The following is a 20,979-nucleotide window of genomic DNA, read 5'->3' as shown; positions in this document are numbered from 1 at the left end:
TGTTCACCACGTGGGAAGCCCAGGTTCTGAATTCTTAGGATCTTATTTTTCCAGAGAAGCTGTAAATACTGATTTAATGGAAAGTGTCATCTTACTCACGTGGGAACTAATTTTTTAAAAAAGCATCACAGAGGAGTGAGCTACCTCATTGCGCTCATAGGTCACCTCCTTGTAATCTGTAATTGGAAAGGTGTCGATCATGTAAGTCTGCCTGCCTCCTGGCATTTGGGCAACATGGACGGGCTTTCGTCCCAGGAGGGACCAGCGCCCCGGAGCCCGTGGAACAGAAAACACTGTCTGTGGGAGGACCAGCCACCCGTCCACGTCAGTGGTCCACACAACACCCCCCGGGCGCTGCCTTCCCGGGCTCTTCAGGAGCCCCCACGAAGGAATGAGACGTGGTTCATGTGAATTTTCACAACGCGAAGGCTTGTCAGGCTCCCGACCACACTCTGAGCCGCCTCCTGTCACAAAGTACGTTTACTGTGACAGTGACAGTGAGGCGTGCGGCGACTTGTGGGTGCATCTCCGGTATCTCCCCTCAGAGCCCATCAGGAAACGTTGACAGGTGTGATTATCTAGGGGTGAAAGATCTCCGGGAGTTAATCTTTGAATGAGAGGCGCTGTGGCGGTTGCCAGGCGACAGCAGGGGAGTGACCGCGTGGTTCACTCGGAAAAGCGCAGGTGTCCGGGCTCGTGGATGAGGCTCCGTTAGCTCGTCTTCCACTGCAGAGGTACAGAGCCCCCTGGTCCCTTATTCCACGTGGGACGGTAGCGCCCCTCTGTGGAGGCCGTTGGTGGTTCTGTTCCTGCCGTCACCCGTCTGCCCCGAGCCTCCGGAGGCTCCTCCTGGTGCAGCAGCGGGAGGGGGCGGGCGTTACAGGAACCGCGGAGGCGCTGGCCCTCAGCGTCCCTGCTACAGTGTGTCCTCCCCTCCTCTCCACCCGGCGCTACATTGTTGCATCTTGATTAGAACATTAAACACTGCGGTTCCCCTTTAGGAAGCCGGCGGGGGTTGCCTTACTGGGGAGCCAGGGGCTCAATTACCCTCCCGCTAACGGGTAAAGTATAATTAGCGTTGTCTGGAGGCTAATTTCCATCTACGCGGCAGCCGTTCCTCACAGGCCGGACATCCTTCTTGGGGAAAGTCCCTGTGTCACTTTTATTAGCCCTGTTTGCACTTCTAACACCCAGAAAATTAATTCAGGCTCCATTAACGTGCTCCCCTTCAAGGCGGGGGGGCCGGCGGGCGGTGCCTCGGGAAGCCTGTCGCTCCGAAGGGAGTCGGTGGCTCTGCGTAAAAAGCGGGGTCGTCCTGTGACGCCTGCGCGGTGACGGGGCCCAGGTCCTGCCACGGTTCTGGGAGAGGGTGCATTTCTTCCTCACATGACCACAGTAAGACACACACGATACAGGCTGTTAAGATAGCGAATTTGCTTGTAACTCCCAGATCGAACCTTTTGGGTTTTTTTCCCAGCCTTCACCTGGGGATATGTGTGTGTGTTTTTTTCATTGATTCTGGGAGAAAAGAAGGGAGAGGGAGAGAGAAACATCAGAGAGAGAGAGACGGCCACTCAGCCTTTTGTTAACCGCACACGTGAGAGGCCCACTCATCTCATGAAACAAACGGTTCATGTTTCCCACGCGACACGCGTGTGCTCACTCTCCCGCTCGCAGCGTGGGGTTGTGCCGGTGACGGTGGAGTGCACTCCCCTGTGGACACGAGGCCAAACGTGACTCTGTCACCTGCGGGAGCCCTGCCTAGACTCGGTGGCGTGGGCGTGTCCCGGGCACTGGTTCTCGGCGGGGGTGACGGGTCCTGGGCTGGCTGGTTCCGTCCGTCCCAACGGCGCTGAGGGAATGGCCTGAGCCCTCAGGACTCGTCTCTGACCCTCAGCCTGAGACTCGACACTCGGGTGGCACCTGGTCCAGGCGTTTCTATGACAACTGGACCTGACCGGTGGGGCTGGGTCCCCGTCCTGAGCTCAGCCGCCCGTCAGGCGGAGCCTGGGCCGTGTCGCCGCCTCCGTGTCTCTAGGGCAGTGACAGACATTCACCTGAGCTGGCGGAGACGGTGAAAGCCATTTAGGTGGAAAGAGGCTGAGCGGTCCTCAGAGCCGCGGGGACGATCCTAGGCTCACACCTGGAAAACGGCCAGCGGGCCAGGGGTCCCCGCGGGAAACAGATGGCCTCGCTGATTAGGGAAACCCGGAGCGAGTTTAACACGAGCTCAGCAGCGACGGCAGCAGACCGTGCCGCAGACGGTGACCCCGGGCTCCCGAGACGCGAGGGGCCGGGAGATGCAGGCGCCGGAGCCAGGGGCCGGGGCTGAGGAGGAGCCGGCCGAACAGCTGCTCGGACCTTTGGCACAGGCACAGAGCCATCGGGGGGCCCTGCAGGGAGGCCACCTCCCCCCGCCCTGTCGTCTCCGCCCCGGGCTGCCCCGGGAGCATCTAGGGGTGATCCCAGGAGCCCTGATTGTAAACACGATCTTGCCGTGCGGGAGTCAGTGGCCTTCAGTGCCCAAACACAACCAGGCACCCACTGCGGTCGGGCTGCCCCCGGAGCCACCCGACGGCAGCCTCTGGACCCCGAGCACCCGAAGAGGAGTCTCGGGGCAGCGTTTTAGTGAAAACCAGCCCGTCCCCACGGGCGCCCAAGCCCACCGCCCGGCGGGAACCAGCGATGTGTCTGGCTCTCGCCCGGCGCCCTCGCGATGTCCGCGCAATGGGACGGGATCCAGCCTGACCTCCAGTCCGTCTGCACCGTCTCCCTCCACGTGGGACGGACTCGGTGGGTTCATAATATTCGGCGTCCTCAGCGTCCTTGCCGGACGGCCGAGTTTATGAGTGTGAGATCACAGGGCGGGTGAGTCCATCGTCGCCGAGCTGATGGGGACGTGGCCGCCTGTGGCACAGCCTCGGCGTGGAGCGAGCACAGAGGGCCCCTTGGCCGACGCCTCGCGCAGCGCGGGCCCTGGGCGAGCTTCCTAGTCTCGGGGTCGCAGGGGGAGCTCACGGCTCGCGGGGACCAGCTGCTCCCGCTCGACGTGGAAGGACCCTGCCCGCCTTCGCACACGGGCCACGTCAGGAGAGAGAGTAACCACAGATTCGACTTCAGTTTTGTGTCCCAGGTGTGCGAATACCTGACCCGTGGTGCTTGACTTCTCTGTGGAGCTGTAATTGCCAGCTCAGGGCTTTGTCACCTGGAAACACCCGAGTTCCCTGTCCTTTCCAGTTCGATCATGAAAACCTGCTCTGGGGGGGCCGGGCCGGTGGCCTCCGGCCCCAGGGACACTGTTCCAGCCACAGAGAACCACGGTCTGTGAATGCACCAGCCGGCTGCTCCCGGTGACCCCGCCGTGGGAGGGGGACACCCGCCTGTCCCGAGGGGACTCTCGCGATGTCGCTATGCCCGGCGGAGTGCGTCTGTCCTCCCTCCCACAGCCCGCGATGGCCGGGGTGACCCACGTTAGCGTCCTGCCTCCTGTCTTTGTGAGGAAGGGTGAGAAGCCACAGAACCACGCCCCGCAGAGAAGGCCCCTCACGTTCAGTCTGTGGTCAGCGAGACTCTGCAGAATGTCCTGGAGCGTGAGCTGGGTTAGCAACGTCCGCGAGGCTGACGGCATTGCACGTGCGGGGAATGCCGAGCATGGAGGGAGAAGCCGCCGCTCCAGGCGTCCCTCGTAAATGTCACCCTTTAAAACACCCGCCCTGCGCTGGCCCTCGGCGAACCTGGGCCTCCCCGCCTGGCTTCGAGGCCCGACAGGCGGAGAAACCTCTGGGCTCACCCCAAACCCCAGGAGCTGGCGAAATATCGATGGACAGCAATCCAATCCGTACCCTTCGCAGAGAAAATCCGCACATTGATTTCAGCTTTAGCCACTTGCTGATAGGCGATTTTAGAGAAAATAAAACGAGCTACTGAGAAAGCTTTTAAAACACCTTTTCGATGACAGAAGAAGAGGCATTAATAAGAAAATCCATATCGGCGCTTGTAGAGTTTTCATACCTCTGATACCAGCTCAATGGGCAGAAAAATTGGTTGGATGAGCCCCGGCCGGTGTTGCTCAGTGGTTAGAGTGTTGGCCCATGGACTGAAGGGCCCCGGGTTCGATTCCTGGTCACAGGCATGTACCTGGGTTGCAGCCTCAATCCCCTGCCCCGGTCGGGGCACCCGCGGGAGGCAGCCAATCAATGTGTCTCTCACGTCGATGTTTCTCTCTCTCTCTCCCCCTTCCACTCTCTCTGAAAAGCAATGGAAAAATATCCTCGGGTGAAGATTAAAAAAAAAAAAAGTTACACACAGATTTTTGTGTTTGCTGGGGGTCGGTGCCCCTGACCTAGGGATGGAGTCACCAGGCACCCCTGGCGCAGTCAGCGGGTCCGCCCTCTGACGGGAGGTGACTCCCTCCCTCGCTCTCAGGACCCCCCAGAGCAGTGAGATCCCCGGGAAGACCCTTCCTGCTGCTCCGACGTGGTCGGTCTGCCCCTCACGTGTCCACCTTCACAGTCACGGCTCCTCCGGCGTGACCCCCGCAGCACACATCTGCGGTCATCTGCCGTCTCCACGCCCTGCGTTAGAGCCCGAGATAAGACGCAGACAAAGCAGCTTGGGCTCTGCCCTTGACAAGCACAGGCTCCGGGAGGGACACAGATCGTAATCAAATAATTACATGTAAATATGAATTTTATCTGTGACAGGTGCTGGGACGGGAGCTAGAACACTCCGGAGGGGTCTCCTCCGGGGCCTGGGGCTGAGGCAGGGGCCTGGGGGTGGGAGGCACCCAGGGGAGTGGAGAGGACAGTGCTCCAGGAGGCCACCGGTGGCGGGAGGGACCACAGGCAGAGGCGCCCGAGGAGCGCCACCCGGGCGGACGGAAGATGGGCGCATCTGACAGACGGCTGCATCACAAGGGGCCTGAGGGCCACGTCGAGGGAGGTTCCGCTGCTTCGAGAGCAAAGGAAAGAAAGTGTTGAAATTGGTTTCAGCCGGGTGGGGAATGGCCGGGAGACAGGTGTCGGCAGTTAGGAAGGACTCTCCTGGCTGGAGGGCGGTGACCTGGTTACTGAGGGCGTTCAGCTGGGGCCGGCCCGTGAGTGAGCTCCTGCCGCCAAACCCGGGCAGGAGGAGATGGCAGCTTGGGTGAGGGATTTGGGGACTGGGCTGGATACGACGCTACGGAGAGGAGGGGACGTGCTGCGGGGAGTCAGAGGTGGAATGGACAGGACAGGGACCGGTGGGGAGGGAGGTGGGGAGGCGGCTGGGAGCCTCCGAGGCTGGCAACCGGAGCAGCTGGGTGGAAGGGGGGCCCCTCTCTGAGACGGGAACAGTGGAGCGAGTTTTGGGGGGAAGGTCATTGGCTTAGGGAGGCCTGTGTTGAGCTCGAAGTATCTTACAAACAAGGCCCAGCGCCCCGACCGTGAAGAGTCCAGTCGGGAAGAAAACACCCCTAAGAAGGTAACGAGGACTCAGGCGAACTCAACGCTCAGAATCTCAGAGCTTCTCACTTATTCTTTGATCACAAATCTAGAAACGCTTCTGCGCCTGGGTCCTGACAACTCCCCTCGTTTCTTCTGTTACATGACGCTGTGGCTGGGAAACAATGTGGCGTCCGGAAGGATGCCTCTCACTTGGGACAATGTTACAATTTCCATTCACGCCACGGAAATGCCTGCGAAGTCCTGCTGCCCAGCCCCTGTGTAACGCGCTGTCTGCTTGAGCATCCTAATTATTGCCACCCTGGGGGGAATCCAAACCAATTTGCTGAAACTAAGGACGCAGAGGAAACAAATTTACTTTAGAAATGGAATGGGAGACGAGCGGCATCCGTGTGACAGAAAAACTCAGCCAGGGGGTCAGTTTCCACATAAAACAAGCAAATTACATACATATTGGAGAGAGTCCTGGGGGTGTACAGAATTTTAACCACGGCCCTGCCTGGCCGGTGCGATTACCGCTCTCTTCCGTTTCCTTGGTGCTCAGACGTATTCTCCGAACATCCTGCCGTAAAGCCCGTCCAACTTTTATCTCTAGTGCAAGGAAATGGGTGCCCCCCGCTTGGATGGGGAGACAGACGCCACTAATGCCTCCCTTTTCCTCGCTACGGGGGGACCAGTTTAATACAGTGAGAGGGAGTGTGATGTGTTCAGGAAACCCGAGTCCCTGGCCCGGGGACTGGAGTCACAGTTGTTCCAACTGACTTTGCTGGGGCTGCCACACCAGCTCCCACACACTTGGTGGCTTCAGATGACAGAAAGCCATCCTCTCCCGGTCAAGGGGTACAAGTCTGACATCGAGGTGTGGGCGGGGCCTGCTTCTCCGAAGGCTCCAGGGGACGGTCCTTCCTGCCCCTGGTGGCTGTGTCCCTGGCACTCCTCAGCATGTGGGCTCTGCCCTCTGTGGCCACGTGGCTCTCTCCCCGCTTCTGTGTCCAAATGTCTCCATTCATGGGAGGACGCCAGCCCTTGGATCAGGGCCCGCTCTCGTCCAGCAGGGCCTCCTCGGAGCTTGGCTACATCTGCAAAGACCCATTTCCAAACCAGGTCACGTCCGCGGAGTCCTGGGGGCTGGTATCTGAATGTATCTTTTGGGGGGTGACAGTTGACCCGCAGTCCAGGTGTTCTCAAACTTAGCTGTCTGCTACAGTGATACATACGAAATGATCCCGTTTATATGAAAATGTGGAAAATGCAAAGTACTGTATGGTGAGGGAGAGCGGACTTCTGGCCAGGAGGTGGGCTAGCGGGGAGGTGGTGGGCAGCGTGGGTTGGGTGACCAGGGCCACGGGGAGTCTGAGGCTGACGGACACCTTCATCACACTGGTTCTGGGGTGGTTTCACTGGTGGACACACACGCACTGAACAAAGTGGTGTTTAAGTGGGGCTCATTGCGTGACAATGTGTTTAGATTTTTAAAAGATGAAATAATACCAACCCTACATGACCTCTTTCAAAATCTGGAAACAGCGTCACAACTTATTTTATGAGGCCGGGATTGCTCCAGTCCTATAGCCACAGAAAGACATCAGAGAAAGGAAACTATGGCCCAGCCCCCCTCACAGCCAGCGGCGCAGAAGCCCTCAGAGCATCTAAACACATCGAGCCCGGACTATGGATAAAGGGTGATGGGTCATGAGCAACAGGCAGCAGCCAGAGCCATGGGTGGGGAGGGCGGGATGCGTTCGGGGGCGCACAGGGATGTTCTAACCTGGACGGCAGGGATACTAACACAATTGTATACATTTATTCAAGCCCATCCAATTACACATTCACAATAGTCAGATTTATTTTATGTAAATTACACCTGAAAAAGCAGTTACGAGATGCATATCATGGCCAGGACCAATCTTTAGTAGACGGGGGGCGGGGGGGGGGGTTCGATGCAGTGTTCTGTTCTCAAGGAAAGTAAGAGTGACCATAAATTTGAGTTTTAATGTGACTGGAATTTTTATTAAAGTCAAGCAGCGGAGCTCACCGTGTCCGTCTTAATGAAGTGTCCCCAGTAGGGCTTAAATACACACTTAATGCATGTCTGATGAGAGTCTCTGGCCAGCTGATGACTGAGCCTGTTTAATGGACTTTAACAATCGTGGGAGCCTGCACAGCCCTTTCCGCACAGATATATCCTTATCAGAATACTTTCACCACGATGGATTTCACCCGCATCGATCGCCCTTGTGGATAAAAAATTATTTGCCCACAATAATAGTCCTTGCCTTTCTCTCCGTTATTAAAAACCTACCCAGGGAGCATAAGAGGTCGGGACCACGGGCCATCTTTATGCATGTGCGACCCTGGGTGTGCCGCCAGTGTCTTACAGAGATTTAGAGAAAAATGGGAAATTTCATGAAACGCGCTTCGTCTTGGAGAGGAAGCCGCAGAGCAAGACCGATTGGGCGACGGGGGCAGGTGAGAGCGGGATGGCAGGCCGTCATAAATCAGATGTTGGAGAAACACAGATTTTTCAAGGCAGGAGCCGCGAAAGCCAGAGTCAAGCCGGGATGTCTCTCCTGGAGCCCGGGGAGTGGGCATTAACATCAATTCTCCAGAACCAGCCTGAAGAGCTGAGCTGTTCAGCAGCTGCCCCCGAGCCCGCGGAGAGGGGGCATCAGAAGCTCCGGCGTCGCCTCCAAGAATCTTATCATAAGACAGGTCGTGTCGCTTCATTATGGCTTCTTGGATTCCGCATTTGCAAACCTCCGCTGATTTGCAAATGACCGGTGGCATGTTCCTTGAGTCTTGCTTTAGTTCCCTTATTTTAATTTTAATTCTCTAATTTCTTAGCATCCCTTCTGCATGGCCTTAAAGAGGCTGGAATGTGGTGGGTTTTTTTGTTTTTTTCTGGCATCGTTTTACGAATTCTTCATGCTCACTCTCTCCTAAGTCGTATTTGGCCTCAGGTTTAGCAGAACCTACATTTTGTGCCCACGCCCGACTCCAGGGTCCGGGAGCGGGCTGACCAGCACCCCTCGGGCCAGCTGAACTCATCTGAGGCGATGCCGTCGCGGCCGCACGGCCGCTGGAACGTTCCTGCCAAAGTCCAGCTTCATTAATAGAACCAGAGAGAACCGTGGGGGCGCCGGGCGCCGGGCCGGCCAGTGCAGCCCCGCGCCCCCCGGCCCCGCGCCCCCCGGCCCCGCGCTGAACTGGGCAAGGGCGCACCCGGGGCGGCCGCTTTGCGCTCGGGGCCTTATGAAGACGACAGGATTTCCCAGTTCCAGCCAGTGAATGCGGACGCTGGAGGCACCCACGGGCACCCACGGGTGGCGGGTGGAGCTTCCGGTGTGAACGAAACATCAGAGAGAACCCGGCCCCGCGCAGATTCCCTGCCGACTCGGGAGAACCTGAGAGGAAGGAGGTCCCGGGGAGCCCTGCGTGACGCACGTGGCGTGCTGACGTCATAGCCGCAGGTGCCACCGGCAGTCAGCTCTGGGCTGGGCGTGGCGAAGGTGACGTGCTGACGTCAGAGCTGTGCGTTTCCCCTGCAGTCAGCTCTGGGCTGGGCGTGGCGTGGTTGACGCGCTGACGTCATAGCCGCAGGTGCCACCAGCAGTCAGCTCTGGGCTCCCTCCCACTCTCTCTTAAAAAATTAATGGGAAAAATATGTCCTCAGGTGCGGGTTAACAAAAAAATAAAAATTGCTGACTTGTTTCTCTGAAAGGTGTCACCCCGTCACCCCGCCGCCACGAGCCAGAGGACAGACCCGCCAGGCACGTCCATGGCCACGCGTCCCGGGGCGGGTGTCACCGCAGGGGTGGCTGCGGCCGGTTTAACCCCCCGGGGGGCGCTGCCCGCCTGCGAGAGCCATCTGAACGGCATGCCCCCCTCCCTAAGCGGCGTGAACTCGAGGCGCGCACGCCCACCCGGCGTCGGCCCGAGGACAGCATTAATTAAGACGTCGCCTGGGGCAGAAGGAAAAGGCTCCTCATGGATTCGGGGCCAACCCGCGGGTGACTTCTGGACTCTGCGCTGCCCTGGACCCGCCGCCGGCATCGATAATCAGCTCGGCCCGCAGCCGCTGGGCACGGCCGCTGAGGTCCCCGTGGCCTCGGGGTCAGGAGGGCTCCCCGCCTCCCGCGGCTCCTCTGGGGGGCGCGACCCCGAGGCCACGGCCACTTTTAGCTCCACGCCGTTGGCCCAGGCGACCCGGAGCAGCCCTTCGCTGGGGCTCTTCCCCTGCCCGGGTTCTGTGCCCATCGGGTGAACTTCTCACTTTCACGTACGTGAAACTTCAGGCTGCTCGGGCCTGGGGACAGCGCCGTTGCTTTGACAGCGGGACACGCCGTCTGCGCGGTGACAGGGAGACGGGGCAGCCGCGCAGGGGAGGCGACAGGCAGGCGGGGCGGGTGCCGAGGAGCAGACGCTCAGGGCAGGCAGAGGCCCCTCCCCGCAGGCAGGACTCACGCAGGGCGCTGTCGCTCGTCCCTCGTCCCTCGTCCCTCGTCGGGGGCAAGGAGCATTGGGCCTGTGTTTCCCACGGGAGGAGAGGCTTGCTAAGAAAATGTGCGCACTTTAGTTCCAGCCACAAGTAATGAATAACCAGTATTTTTATTTTTGTTCATGCTCACCAGGGGGTATTTTTTTCCATCGCCTTTTCAGAGAGAGAGTGGAAGGGAGGGGGGGGGAGAGAAACGTCGGTGTGAGAGAGACGGACACGCGCCTCCCGCAGGCGCCTGGACCCGGGCTGGGGATCGAGCCTACAACCCAGTGGGTTAGGGTTCGAGCCCATGTCCTTGGCCGGAATCGAACCCGGGACCCTCCAGTCCACCGGCCGACGCTCTAACCGCTGAGCCAAACCAGCCAGGGCCGTAAAGGGCTTTTTGAGAAACTCCCAGTCGGTTCGTTTTTCCTTTTCTTGGCGCGTGTTTCTTAGCTGTCTGTGCTGTTGGCCTGGCGCCTTCTGGGGCAGCTAGTGTGGTCAGTAAAGATCCGTATTTGACCACGTCCTTGAGGGCGTCGGGAATGCTCGGTTAACCGGGTGAGCTACTCACTGAATTTGGAAAATCACGAGGAAAACTAAATTTAAAAACTAAAATAAACATGGTCCTGGGTCCTCCCCAGGTTACAGGTTCCTCGCGAGGGGCTGTCTGCAGCCCTCTAATCAGCTTAAGGAGTTAATTAAGCAGCTGTCACTTCCTTCTTAATTCTGCGACTTGAGGCTCAGTAAGACCGGGAATTAGTTATGGACCACGCAGGGAGGCTCCTGCAGGCCGCTCTACCCCCAGGCGGCGGGTGCTGGGGTGACCCGCAGAAATGGATTGGGGGCCCAGGAAATGCTCGCCTGGCTGGGGAGCGCAGACCACGAGGCAGGAGTTCAAACCCCCCCCCCCCTTTCTCCCGAAGGGGCCTGGGCGTGGGAGGTGGCGATCTGCCAGGAGAGAGTCACCCGGCCCACCTGCTGGGCTCCAGCTGGCAGGTGGACGTCGTGGAGGGGTCGGGGGGCGGGACGACCTTGTGTGGCACTGACGACCCCCCCTTTCACAAACGCAGCATTGTAGCAGGGAGGCCGTGTGACCTTGATAAGGTTTTTAATTCACATGAGAGAGACTAAAGCCCCACCGTCACTGGCTGTGTCTCAGGAGCTTCCGGAAGACGGTCTAAATGGGGGGGGCGAGCTCCGGCCAGCCTCCGGGGACTGTGCCGCGTGACATCCTGCTGCGTCCCGGCGGGTGGAGGAACCGTTTTATTGTACCTGGCGTGGCTGCCGAAATGCAGTAATTCTCCAGGCCGTGCGACAGCCATTAATTCCGGGGGCTGACGTACTTGGAAACACAGAGCGGTTTGTAAATGTGTTCGCAGTGCGGGCGCCAGCGGGCCCCCACTTGTTAAAAGAAGCACACGGGGTATTGACAGGGAGACAGGGCGATTGCTGATGAGATGCGGTGTCCCCGTGGCCACTGGCCGCTATTCCGTTTAATGTGGCGTGAATGGGACACGCACCGTCAGCCGAGGGCTTGTCATTTACCAGGGGTGCAGGTTGGGGGCTGGGGGACCAGGGGAGGGGGTGACTCATCCTGCTTATTAGGTTATTGATCTCTGTAGGGCGTGGATTGAGGAGACTGAGGAAACCACACTGAGGAGGAGCGAGGCCAGGTGTCCACGCCGACGCGGGCGGGGTCTGCCCACGCTCAGGACAGCAGGAACCAAGGGGGGGGTAGTGAAAGGCCGGCCCCTAGCACGAGGAGGACATGTGGAGGGTTCATACCTGCGCAGTCTGCTTAGGCTTGAGGCATAGTCCGCAATTCAATGAATTTTTTTAAATTTTTAAATAACAGGTGATGTGTGTTAGTCAGGACAGGTGAGGGTGCAGTGCAGTAACGAGTAGCCCCAAAGTCTCTTTGCCTTAAGATGAGGAAGGTGCGCTTCTTACTCCTGCTTTGCACCCTATGTGGTCAGCAGGCAGCTTTGTCCACACAGTGACTCAGGTGACCGGGCCAGCAGGGCCCCACCTCCTTGTAGCCATGCCAAACAGAACATACAGCCTCCCCCGTCTCCAGGGCAGGTGATGGGAACAACACTGACCCGAATAGTCTCGTGTCCACACGTTTCTACCCAAACTGCAAGGGGCCTGGGAAACATCAGGCCACAAATGGCGTTCCCGGGGCTCCACTTCACAGCAGGGTTGAGGCTCCTCCAGGGCCAGGGGGAGGGGGAACTGGAAAAGCTGAAGGCACATCCTGGGAGGGGCTAGAACTCGGAGGTCTCGTCATTCAGAGGCTGTGGGTTATGTGGGGACTTTGATCTTGCGATTAGAGGAGACAGTTCCTGCAGAGACAGGTGAGACCCACTTCTGGTCTTGGGTCTCAGTTTTCTCCATCTGAAAAATGGGCTCGTATGACCTCCCAGCCCCCATCCACTCAGGACCCACAGGAATCCTGGGACGGTACCTGGAGGAGGCCCGAGTGATGGCACGTGCCTCCTGGGGTTGGCACGGAGCTGCATGAAGGGCAGGAGGCCCTCGGGGAGGCCGGGAAGGCGGCCGTCCAGGGGAGGGACATGATGGCCGTGTGCTTGGTCTTCCAGGAGGCGGAGATCCTGAACACCGCGGTCCTCACGGGGAAGACTGTGGCCGTCCCAGTGAAGCTGGTCTCCGTGGAGGAAGGCGGCACCGTGACAGACCTGCTGCAGTCGGTGGAGTGCAGGTCATCTGATGAAGACGTCATCAAGGCAAGTGACACCTCCCTATCCCCGCGGGAACCCGCTGTCGTGTCAGCGTCCGAGTGCGTCGGCCGGCCGGGGCCTCTGAGTGCCCCGGGTCACCCCGTCGGGTCTGCTTATCCAGCCGCTGTGTCGGGAGGTAGAAGGCGAAGCGAAAGAGAAATTGCCCAGAGAGGGGGCTGGTCTGGGATGACCCGGCCTTGAGTGTTTGGTGCCTTGGGCGTCTCCCCAGCCCCGGGGAGGCTAAGGTGGAACGGGGGGACCAGCACCCTGATGGGGGTTACTGCCCCCCGCTGCCAGGCAGGGAGGGGCAGGTGGGGAGCCAGGACTACACTGACCGGTGTGTGGCTGCTCCCTGGGGAGATTCCATGGCCCAGAGGGGTGTCACGGCCCAGTGACCCAGCTTTGTCACACCGGCCGTGATGGAAATGGAGCCACAACTTAAACTTACCCCAGAACCCGAGCGATGCGGACACGGCCTCGGCACGTGCCGGGTGTTAAAACCCAGGGCCGTTGGCGGGGCGGGGACCGTCCGTTAAGTAGGAGCGAGCGTCCTTCCTAGAGACTCAATCAGCACATGAGGCCCTGCGCACCTTCGTAGGAGTAAAGGAATTGTCGCGTTTATGTCTCGATCCATAAATGTGAAGCGACAGCCTCCTAACCTCGCTCCGAAAATGACATTACCGAGCCGGGGGGCCGGGAGGAAATGGAGACGCGGGAGGGGAAGGTGCTGGGACCGAGCACTGGCACGAGTGCAAATCACAGCACCGAGCAGGAGGGTGCCGCTGAGGAGTCGCCCAGCCCAGGCGTCCGTGGTGCCCAGGTTAGAGGACCCCGAGTTAGCTCACGGGCGTTAGGGCACGGGCGGGCCTCGGGAACACACCGCCACGTGAAGGAGCCAGACACAGGAGGCCGCCGGCTGTGAGTCCACGTGTGTGAGTCGCAAATCCACGGACAGGAGCAGGTCAGAGGTCGCCAGGGGCTGGGGCCGGGGGCCGAGCGGCCGCTGGCTGGTGCGGGGTTTCGCTCTGGGGTGATGAAAATCACATTAAAACTCTGTGAACACATTTAAAACCCCTTCATTGCGCACTTTCGAAGGGTTTCGTTACAGTACGTGGATTACATCTCAGCAAAGCTGCCACTGGGAAAGCCAGGGGTGAGAGTGAAATGCGCCGAATGTCCTTAGTGAGCCCCTTCCCCGTGGCGGGAGTGTCCCCCTTAGGAAACCGCAGTCCCAGCCGTAGAGAAAGCCGACGATGTCCCCAGCTAATGCCTGCACTTTCAACAACAGAGAAAATGCGTTTTTCCAAGAACCGTCGTGACTTTGCAGTTTTCTGTGAACGCTGAAGTTGTCATTTTATCCCTGTGAATATGGCTGTTATTTTCACCCTTCGCTAAGAGCCTGGCTGTTTTAGAAAGCGGTAGGAGGAGAAAGTCTTGGGGAATTCAGTCCCCCCCCACCCCCCGCTTGGTTTTCCTGACCTGCCGGGGGCGGGTGCTTCTGAAGGCCCACGGCTGGGCTCACGCGATATCGGGGAGAAAAAAAAAATTCCGCTGCAGAGCCTGGGCGAGGGCTGGATGTCATCTGCGTCGGTCGCGGGGAAAGTCCTTTGTGAGGAGCAGGGAGGTGGGGTCGCTGGCCTGGGCGCTGCAATTAGGGACCCGCGGCGGCTGGGGGAGGGGCGGCCTCCGGGCGACGGACGATGGCAGTGGGAGGAGACCCTGTCTGTCCAGTTGTTTTTGATGTTTGTTTTTATTGCCAGTTCAGAGGTAAAAAAAAAAAAAAAAAAGTCCCAGCACTTTCTTGCATTTTCTTTCTTCTCTGTTCCCAAAATTTAAAAAAATACCATGAAGTCAGCCGTTGTTCTAAGTCCGAGGTTTCAAGTTCAAGGTCCTTGGGTGGTGTGTGGCCTTAATGTGGTTCGATAGGGGCCAAGATTTAAAATTCTGGGATTGATACGTTAAAATTTACATCCAGCCCAGCCGGCGGCTGAGCATCGACCTGGGATCCAGGCGATTGGGGTTCGATTCCCGGTCGGGGCACGTGCCGGGGTTTCAGGCTCGATCCCCAGTCGGGGGCAGCCGATCAGTGACTCTCATCACGGATGTTTCTCTCTCTCCCCCTCTCCCTTCCTCTCTCTCTGAAATCAATGCAAATATATATTTTTTAAAGTCACGTTAAAATAGGATTTGCGGCTGCTCACGCACAGCGGGTGCCTGGCTCGCTGACCCCGTTTTTCAGGCGCGGTGGCCCCACGGCTGCCCTTCTGCCCGGGGGGGGGGGGGGGGGGAGGCTTCCTGGTTCACACCTGACCCACCTGTTTATGTAGATTTGCCCTCTGCAGACATCTGGGTGTGAGGCCCCCAAATTAAACTGGAAAATTTACCAGATAGTTTAGAAAGGACCGTACCGTAAACAGAAGGCCGCTGTATTTGTGCCTGAGGGTCAGTCAGGAGCACACGTGGCCGGGTTGGGGATTGTGGGGACGACTCCCCTGGCCGCGTCGTCCGAGACCCCTGCTCACGCCGGCCTCCCTTAGGAGATGGCGCCGGGGGTGGCGGTGGGTGTAGATTCCTCAGGCATCACCGTGCGTGATCTCCCGGAGGCGCCCCGTCTCGGAACACGTCCCACGGTGTCTGGTGGGTCATCACCGCTCAGTGGGAGCGGCTAGGAAGGCGCGAAACATCACTAATAAACCACGTCGGGGCGGCTTCATCCCAGAGGCAGACGCCCCGTGTCCCTCGACTCCCTCGTAGGCTCGTGCGCGAGACGGGGACACGTAATTACACTAACAGCTTGTGGAGAATTCCCCTCCGACGGGAAGCTGAGTGTGTCCCAGAGGGAGGGGCCGAGCCCTTCGGGGTGCGGGGGCAAAACGTGTCTATTTAAAGATCCAGCGGCTCTGCCTGGGAACCGCGAGGGCTCGTGGCATCGAGTCCTGTCCCGAGATGCCCGGAGCGGCTTTGCTTGTGATCCCCACGAGCTGGAGATGGCCCCACGCCCGGCAGCAGGAGAGAGAAGCCCAGTGTCGGATGTTCACACGCGAAGCGCTTCTTGGTGAAAGCCCAGTGACCGTGGCGGCCTCCACACCCCCGAGAGGGAACAGGCCACACGGTGGCTTCTCCGTGGGGTCCTGGGCGGCAGAGGAGTCGGAACAGTGGCTAAAAGGTGGGGGGAGGGGGTGGCAAGAGCAGCCGGGGCTGCGGGAGACCGAGGGGTCTGGACTCTGACCTCCTGGTGGACCATCTGTGAGCACACGGGCCTCAGGCCCCACCACGGCTCTTAACAGGCACCACGGAGGTAGGTAAAGTCACCTCCCATTCATTAGCCCACGTGACACGTCCCTGGTGGGGAAGGGACACCGTGTCTCAGTTTGTCATCTGGAAAATGGGGTCGCGGGGCCTCCCCACCCGACTCCCGGGGGGACTCTGGGCTGGGGCGCGAGGTGCTGAGCAGGGCCGTGGGCACAGCGCATGATCCGTTGTAGCCACCCCTTCCCCTGTCGCCAATGTTGTTAACGTTATTTATTATTTAGTCCGGGATAAAAACTAATTTCGAAGAGGCGACACCTGGATTGAGAAATGGATGCAAATAAATAATCCTTTAGGCCACAGTTACGCAGGGGAGGGGCCGGGTTATAATATCCTCAGCTCTAGCTCTTAAAAAGGAGAGAGGAAAACATGAGAACATAAATTTCCCCTCGAGTGTTGGTGATATTTAAATAAGATTTACACGCATGTGGCTTTTACGCAGAAAAAAAGGAAATGGCATTAAATCCACATAAGTACCCGGCTGTGAGCATCAGGGTCGGAAACACCAGCCGTGGCCCCGTCACGGGTCCGACCGAGGGGCCCGGGGGTTGTGACGAATGGCTCCTTCCGCCCTCGGCACTGTGAAGTGGGAGTTAATAAATCATCTCCACGTGTTCACTTGGTCGTGTTTTAACCAGAGGGAAGGAGCAGGTCTCCTCGGCCCCCCGACACCGTGCAGTTCCCGGTTCATCTCCGGGGGGTTGGAAGGTCTAACCCTCGAATGAGCACAGTGACCGGGGGGTGGAGGAGACGGTGGTGTCCGGGCCTGGAGGGGACGTCCCGCCCACTGGCTCATCTCAACCGTCCTTCCCGCCCAGGATGCACTGGGGGCCTGGCCGATCTTGGGGGGCTGGCCTGTCTTCCCTGGAGCTGGGCCCAGCCATGCCCCATGGCAGGAAAGACCTCAGGACCTGGGCCACAGAAACGCTTTCCCTGGCTGGCCGTGGGCCGTGGGCCACGGTGGGAGCTCCGGGCCTCCTGCCTGTCTCCCCACAGGTGTCCGACAGGTGCGACTACGTCTTTGTCAACGGGAAGGAGATGAAGGGCCAGGTGGACGCGGTGGTGAGCTTCACCTACCAGCACCTGAGCGCCCCCCTGGAGATGACCGTGTGGGCCCCCCGGCTCCCGCTGCACATCGAGGTCTCGGACGCCGAGCTCAACCAGGTCAAGGGCTGGCGGGTGCCCATCACCCCCAACAACAGGTGGGTGTGCCCGTCGGGACCCCATCAGGACCGCAAGTCAGTGTGCGTGGGCTGAGGGGCACCGGCGGGGTTGGCAACGTGAGGCGTGGCTGCCTCCGGAGGCTCGGCATCCGCCACGGGCGGGGCCTCCCGCTCCCGGCTTTGGGCGGCTTCGTGGCGGCTTCGTGGCGGCTTCATGGCGGCTTCATGGCGGCTACATCCCTCAGGCTCCTCTCCTGAGGATCCAGACCTTTGTCCTGGCCTCTCAGCTCCACAGAAAGTACCTCTCCTCTTTCCCAGTAATTCCCACAGACGTCCCGGGGTTAAGTCTACCTACTGTGTGTGCATGGCCTCGACCTGATCGCGCAGCCGAGGAGACCTGTTGACTGGAGCTGCCCTGTGGCCCGAGGCTCGTGGGGAAGGACCTCGTGGTCCTTGGCAGGTCTCCCCCCACACGGGTGACCTGAGGGCCCCAGTTGCTCACTGGCTTTGGCCACACCCAGGGTCTAGGCACCTGGGCCTCTCCGTGGGGCTGCTCACAGCACCTCAGTGTCCACTAACCTGAGCTGACCCTTTGCCAGGCCCACTGGGGACAGCGAGGAAGACGAAGACGGTGAGAGGCGGGGCCGGGGCTGCGCCCTCCAGTACCAGCACGCCATGGTGCGCGTCTTGACTCAGTTTGTGGCCGAATCAGCTGACCCTGGGGGCCACCTGGCCCACCTGCTGGGCTCTGACTGGCAGGTGGACATCACGGAGCTGGTGAAGGACTTCATGCAGGTGGAGGAGCCCCGGATCGCCCAGCTGCGAGGGGGACAGGTCCTGGTGGGCCAGGAGCTCGGGATGACCACCATCCAGGTAAGACGTCCCCAAAGGCAAGGACGCTCCTCTCTTCTAAGGGACGGCCACGAATCCCCTGGATTCCTAAAGGACTGTTTATGTCCAACAAAACATACCTGGCCCGTAGACGAGGGCCTGCAGCCTCCACAGCCGACTAACCCGTGGAAAGGCCCAAATTCCTGCCATCGACTCATAGCTGCCCTGGTGTTGATGCCAGAACCCGAAGCCGAGCTGAGCACGCCCCCTGAGCGAGCGCCACCTCCAGGTGGTCAGGCTGACCAGGGCAGAAAGGAGATCAGGGTGTCACCCTGGGGGGACTCACAAGGACTCAGCTCGAGCGTTGCTGCTCAGTGCGCCCCAGAATGTGGTGTGTGGGCTCCTGTGTGGGCTCCCGTGGCACACTGGCGGCTCCCGTGGCACACTGGGGGCTCCGTGGCACCCACAGCTGGCTGGCAGGTGTGAGAGACGCATCGGCCTTGAACCAGCACGTTGAACCCATTGCTCTCTGATGCTGGGAAGACTTTAACAACACACTTATGTAAAATAATTTTAAACAAAACCTCACTAATACTCGCGGAGACGAGCCACGCCGCGGGAGAGCCGTAAAGTCCGCGCTCGGACGGGTGAACGATCCTCCCTCCTCTCGGGCCGGGGCGGGGAGGGGCCGGGCCCCCGTCCACCCCTCCACCTCCCCGCCGTTACCTGAAAGCCGCAGGCGCTCTCACAGCAGGTGCGCGTTTCGGAAGGAGGCGCGAGCGAGACACGCACGCCCGTCTGTCCCAGCTGTTCCGCGGGGCGTCCTCCGCGCTGTCAGAGTGACCGCTGGGGCCGCAGAAGGTGTCCTCTGCCATGCCGCTTCTGCTTCCAGATCCTGTCACCCCTGTCGGACGCCATCCTGGCTGAAAAGACCGTCACGGTGCTGGACGAGAAGGTGACCGTCACGGACCTGGGGGTGCAGGTGGTGGCCGGGCTGCTGCTGTCCCTGCAGCTCAGCCCCGGGAGCAACAGGGCCATTTTCGCCACGGCCGTGGCTCAGGAGCTTCTGCAGAGGCCGCGACAGGTACAGAGGCTGGACGGCGCGGGGTCCCCTGCCGTCATTGTCATTTCAACATTGCCATTGCTTCCTTCGGTTCCACATCATTGTGAGCATTCATTTTCTCCATACCCTTAGCTCTGCTCGCCTCTTATTGCCACGTGGCTGAAAGCTTCTGCTTAGTTGTCCTGTGACTTGTCCACGTGCCTGTGACTGAGACGTGGCGCTCACTGCGTGCGGGGCACAGGTTCACGGACTTGCTTTCCCCACAGGAAGCAGCCCTCAGCTGCTGGGTGCAGTTCAGCGACGGCTCCGTCACGCCCCTGGACATCTACGCCACCGGAGACTTCTCCCTGGTGGCCACCTCCCTGGACGAGAGGGTGGTCTCCGTCCACCAGGACCCGGACTCCAAGTGGCCGGTCATCGCCGCGGAGTCCGAAGGGCAGGGCGCCCTGGTGAGGGTAGAAATGGTCATCAGCGAGTCCTGCCAGAAGTCCAAGCGCAAGAGCGTGCTGGCCGTGGGGACCGCCACCCTCAGGGTGAGCTTCGGCCAGGGCGACGCCCACCCCAACACCAGCGACAGCCGGCACGCGGGGGCCGGTGCTCACCTGGAGAGTCACGGCGGTGACAGGACACCCCACAGGCCCTCGCAGGAGTGGGGCGGTCCGGGGGGCCACGTGCTCAGTAGCGCCTCCGTGGGCACCGTGGGAGGGAGCGTGGCCACGACAGAGAGGTCGGCCTTCAGGAAGAACCGGGGCCGGGAGAGCCTCCCGGTGGGTGTCGGCAGCCTGCAGACCGTCCCCACCGGCCTCCCCAGCCTCCCGGCCCAGGCGGAGCTCCCGGGGCGTGGGGGCGACGTGGACCAGAGCGACCCGACGCAGGCCCCCAGGGGGCTGAGCGACCTGGAGATCGGCATGTACGCCCTGCTGGGGGTCTTCTGCCTGGCCATCCTGGTCTTCCTCCTCAACTGCGTCACCTTTGCCTTGAGGTACCGGCGCAAGCAGGCGCCCTTCGCGGAGCAGGAAGGGCTGAGCCACTCCCACGACTGGGTGGGGCTGAGCCACCGGGCGGAGCTGTTGGAGAACCACGTCCCCTTCGTGGCCTCGCAGGACGAGCGGGTCACGGCCTTGGACGGGGGCCTGGACCTGGAGGAGGGAAAGTATTTGCTCAGCACCAACTCCCAGAGCAGCGTCAACGGGCAGCTGTTCGCGTCTCCAGGACCCACGGTCGGCGCCGGGGACGATCCAGAGAGCGAGCCGTCCACGTCCCCCACCTCCAGGAGGAGAAGGGTGACGTTCACCACCTTCAGCACCCTCTCCCCGGAGGACAGGGGCCCCGAGGCGCATGCCCCGGTGAGGGGTGGTGAGGGAGACGTGGGCTGGGTCTGCCCGGGCCTGGCCCCGGGTGAGCGCTGGGACCCACACGGCTACGTGGACAGGCTCTGTGGAGACGCGTAGGCCACATGTGCGTGGACAGTGGTTCTCACTCACCTTTCGCCTTTAATTTGGGGACCGGTGGCCCTGGGGGAGGAGTAAAATGACAGGACAAGACACAGGTGATGTTCTCAGCAGAGCCCCAGGAGACAACCCTGGCTCAGCCCACGGCCCGAGGCGGCGTGGACACGTGCACTCCGATGTCCGGTGTCCACGGCCAGGCGTTCATCACGCGTGGAGGAAAAATGGGCCCTGAATCTGAGCGTCCGAGAGCTTCGGGGAAAGAGCGGCCCCTCCCTCTCCTTAATCAGCGGGGCTGGAGGAGTGACACCCACGGGGCTCCACTTCAGCGTCACAGGCGAGGGAGGAACCCTGACCTCTGACCTCGGGTCGAGCAGAAGCAGGTCGCCGGGGGCGTGAGTCGCAGGACCTGGAGCTGCACGTCTCGCCGTGAGCAGGGTCAGAGTCAAGGGGGGGCCTCGCCAGCTCTGGGAGGCCTGGTTGCCCGTAATTACCTCCCGGAG

At 60.3% G+C, this 20,979-nt stretch overlaps 1 protein-coding gene across 1 annotated transcript in view; it reads left to right on the top strand.

Moving 5' to 3' along the window:
* TMEM132D (transmembrane protein 132D) overlaps positions 1 to 20,479 on the top strand; it is a gene marked incomplete at both ends in the record, with an annotated part of 85,525 nt that extends 65,046 nt beyond the window's left edge. Inside the window, 5 exons of the mRNA XM_081122785.1 lie at positions 12,525 to 12,668; positions 16,968 to 17,173; positions 17,734 to 18,007; positions 18,858 to 19,049; positions 19,295 to 20,479. Coding sequence (XP_080978911.1) covers positions 12,525 to 12,668; positions 16,968 to 17,173; positions 17,734 to 18,007; positions 18,858 to 19,049; positions 19,295 to 20,479 — 2,001 coding nt within the window. The remainder of the gene's footprint in view (positions 1 to 12,524; positions 12,669 to 16,967; positions 17,174 to 17,733; positions 18,008 to 18,857; positions 19,050 to 19,294) is intronic.
* Between the last annotated feature and the right edge of the window lie 500 nt (positions 20,480 to 20,979).

Source organism: Miniopterus schreibersii (assembly GCF_964146895.1).
Source record: "Miniopterus schreibersii genome assembly, chromosome: 20".
Classification (NCBI taxonomy): Eukaryota; Metazoa; Chordata; class Mammalia; order Chiroptera; family Miniopteridae; genus Miniopterus; species Miniopterus schreibersii.
The sequence above is the reverse complement of the archived record's forward strand: the minus strand, read 5'-3'. Positions and strand labels throughout refer to the sequence as shown.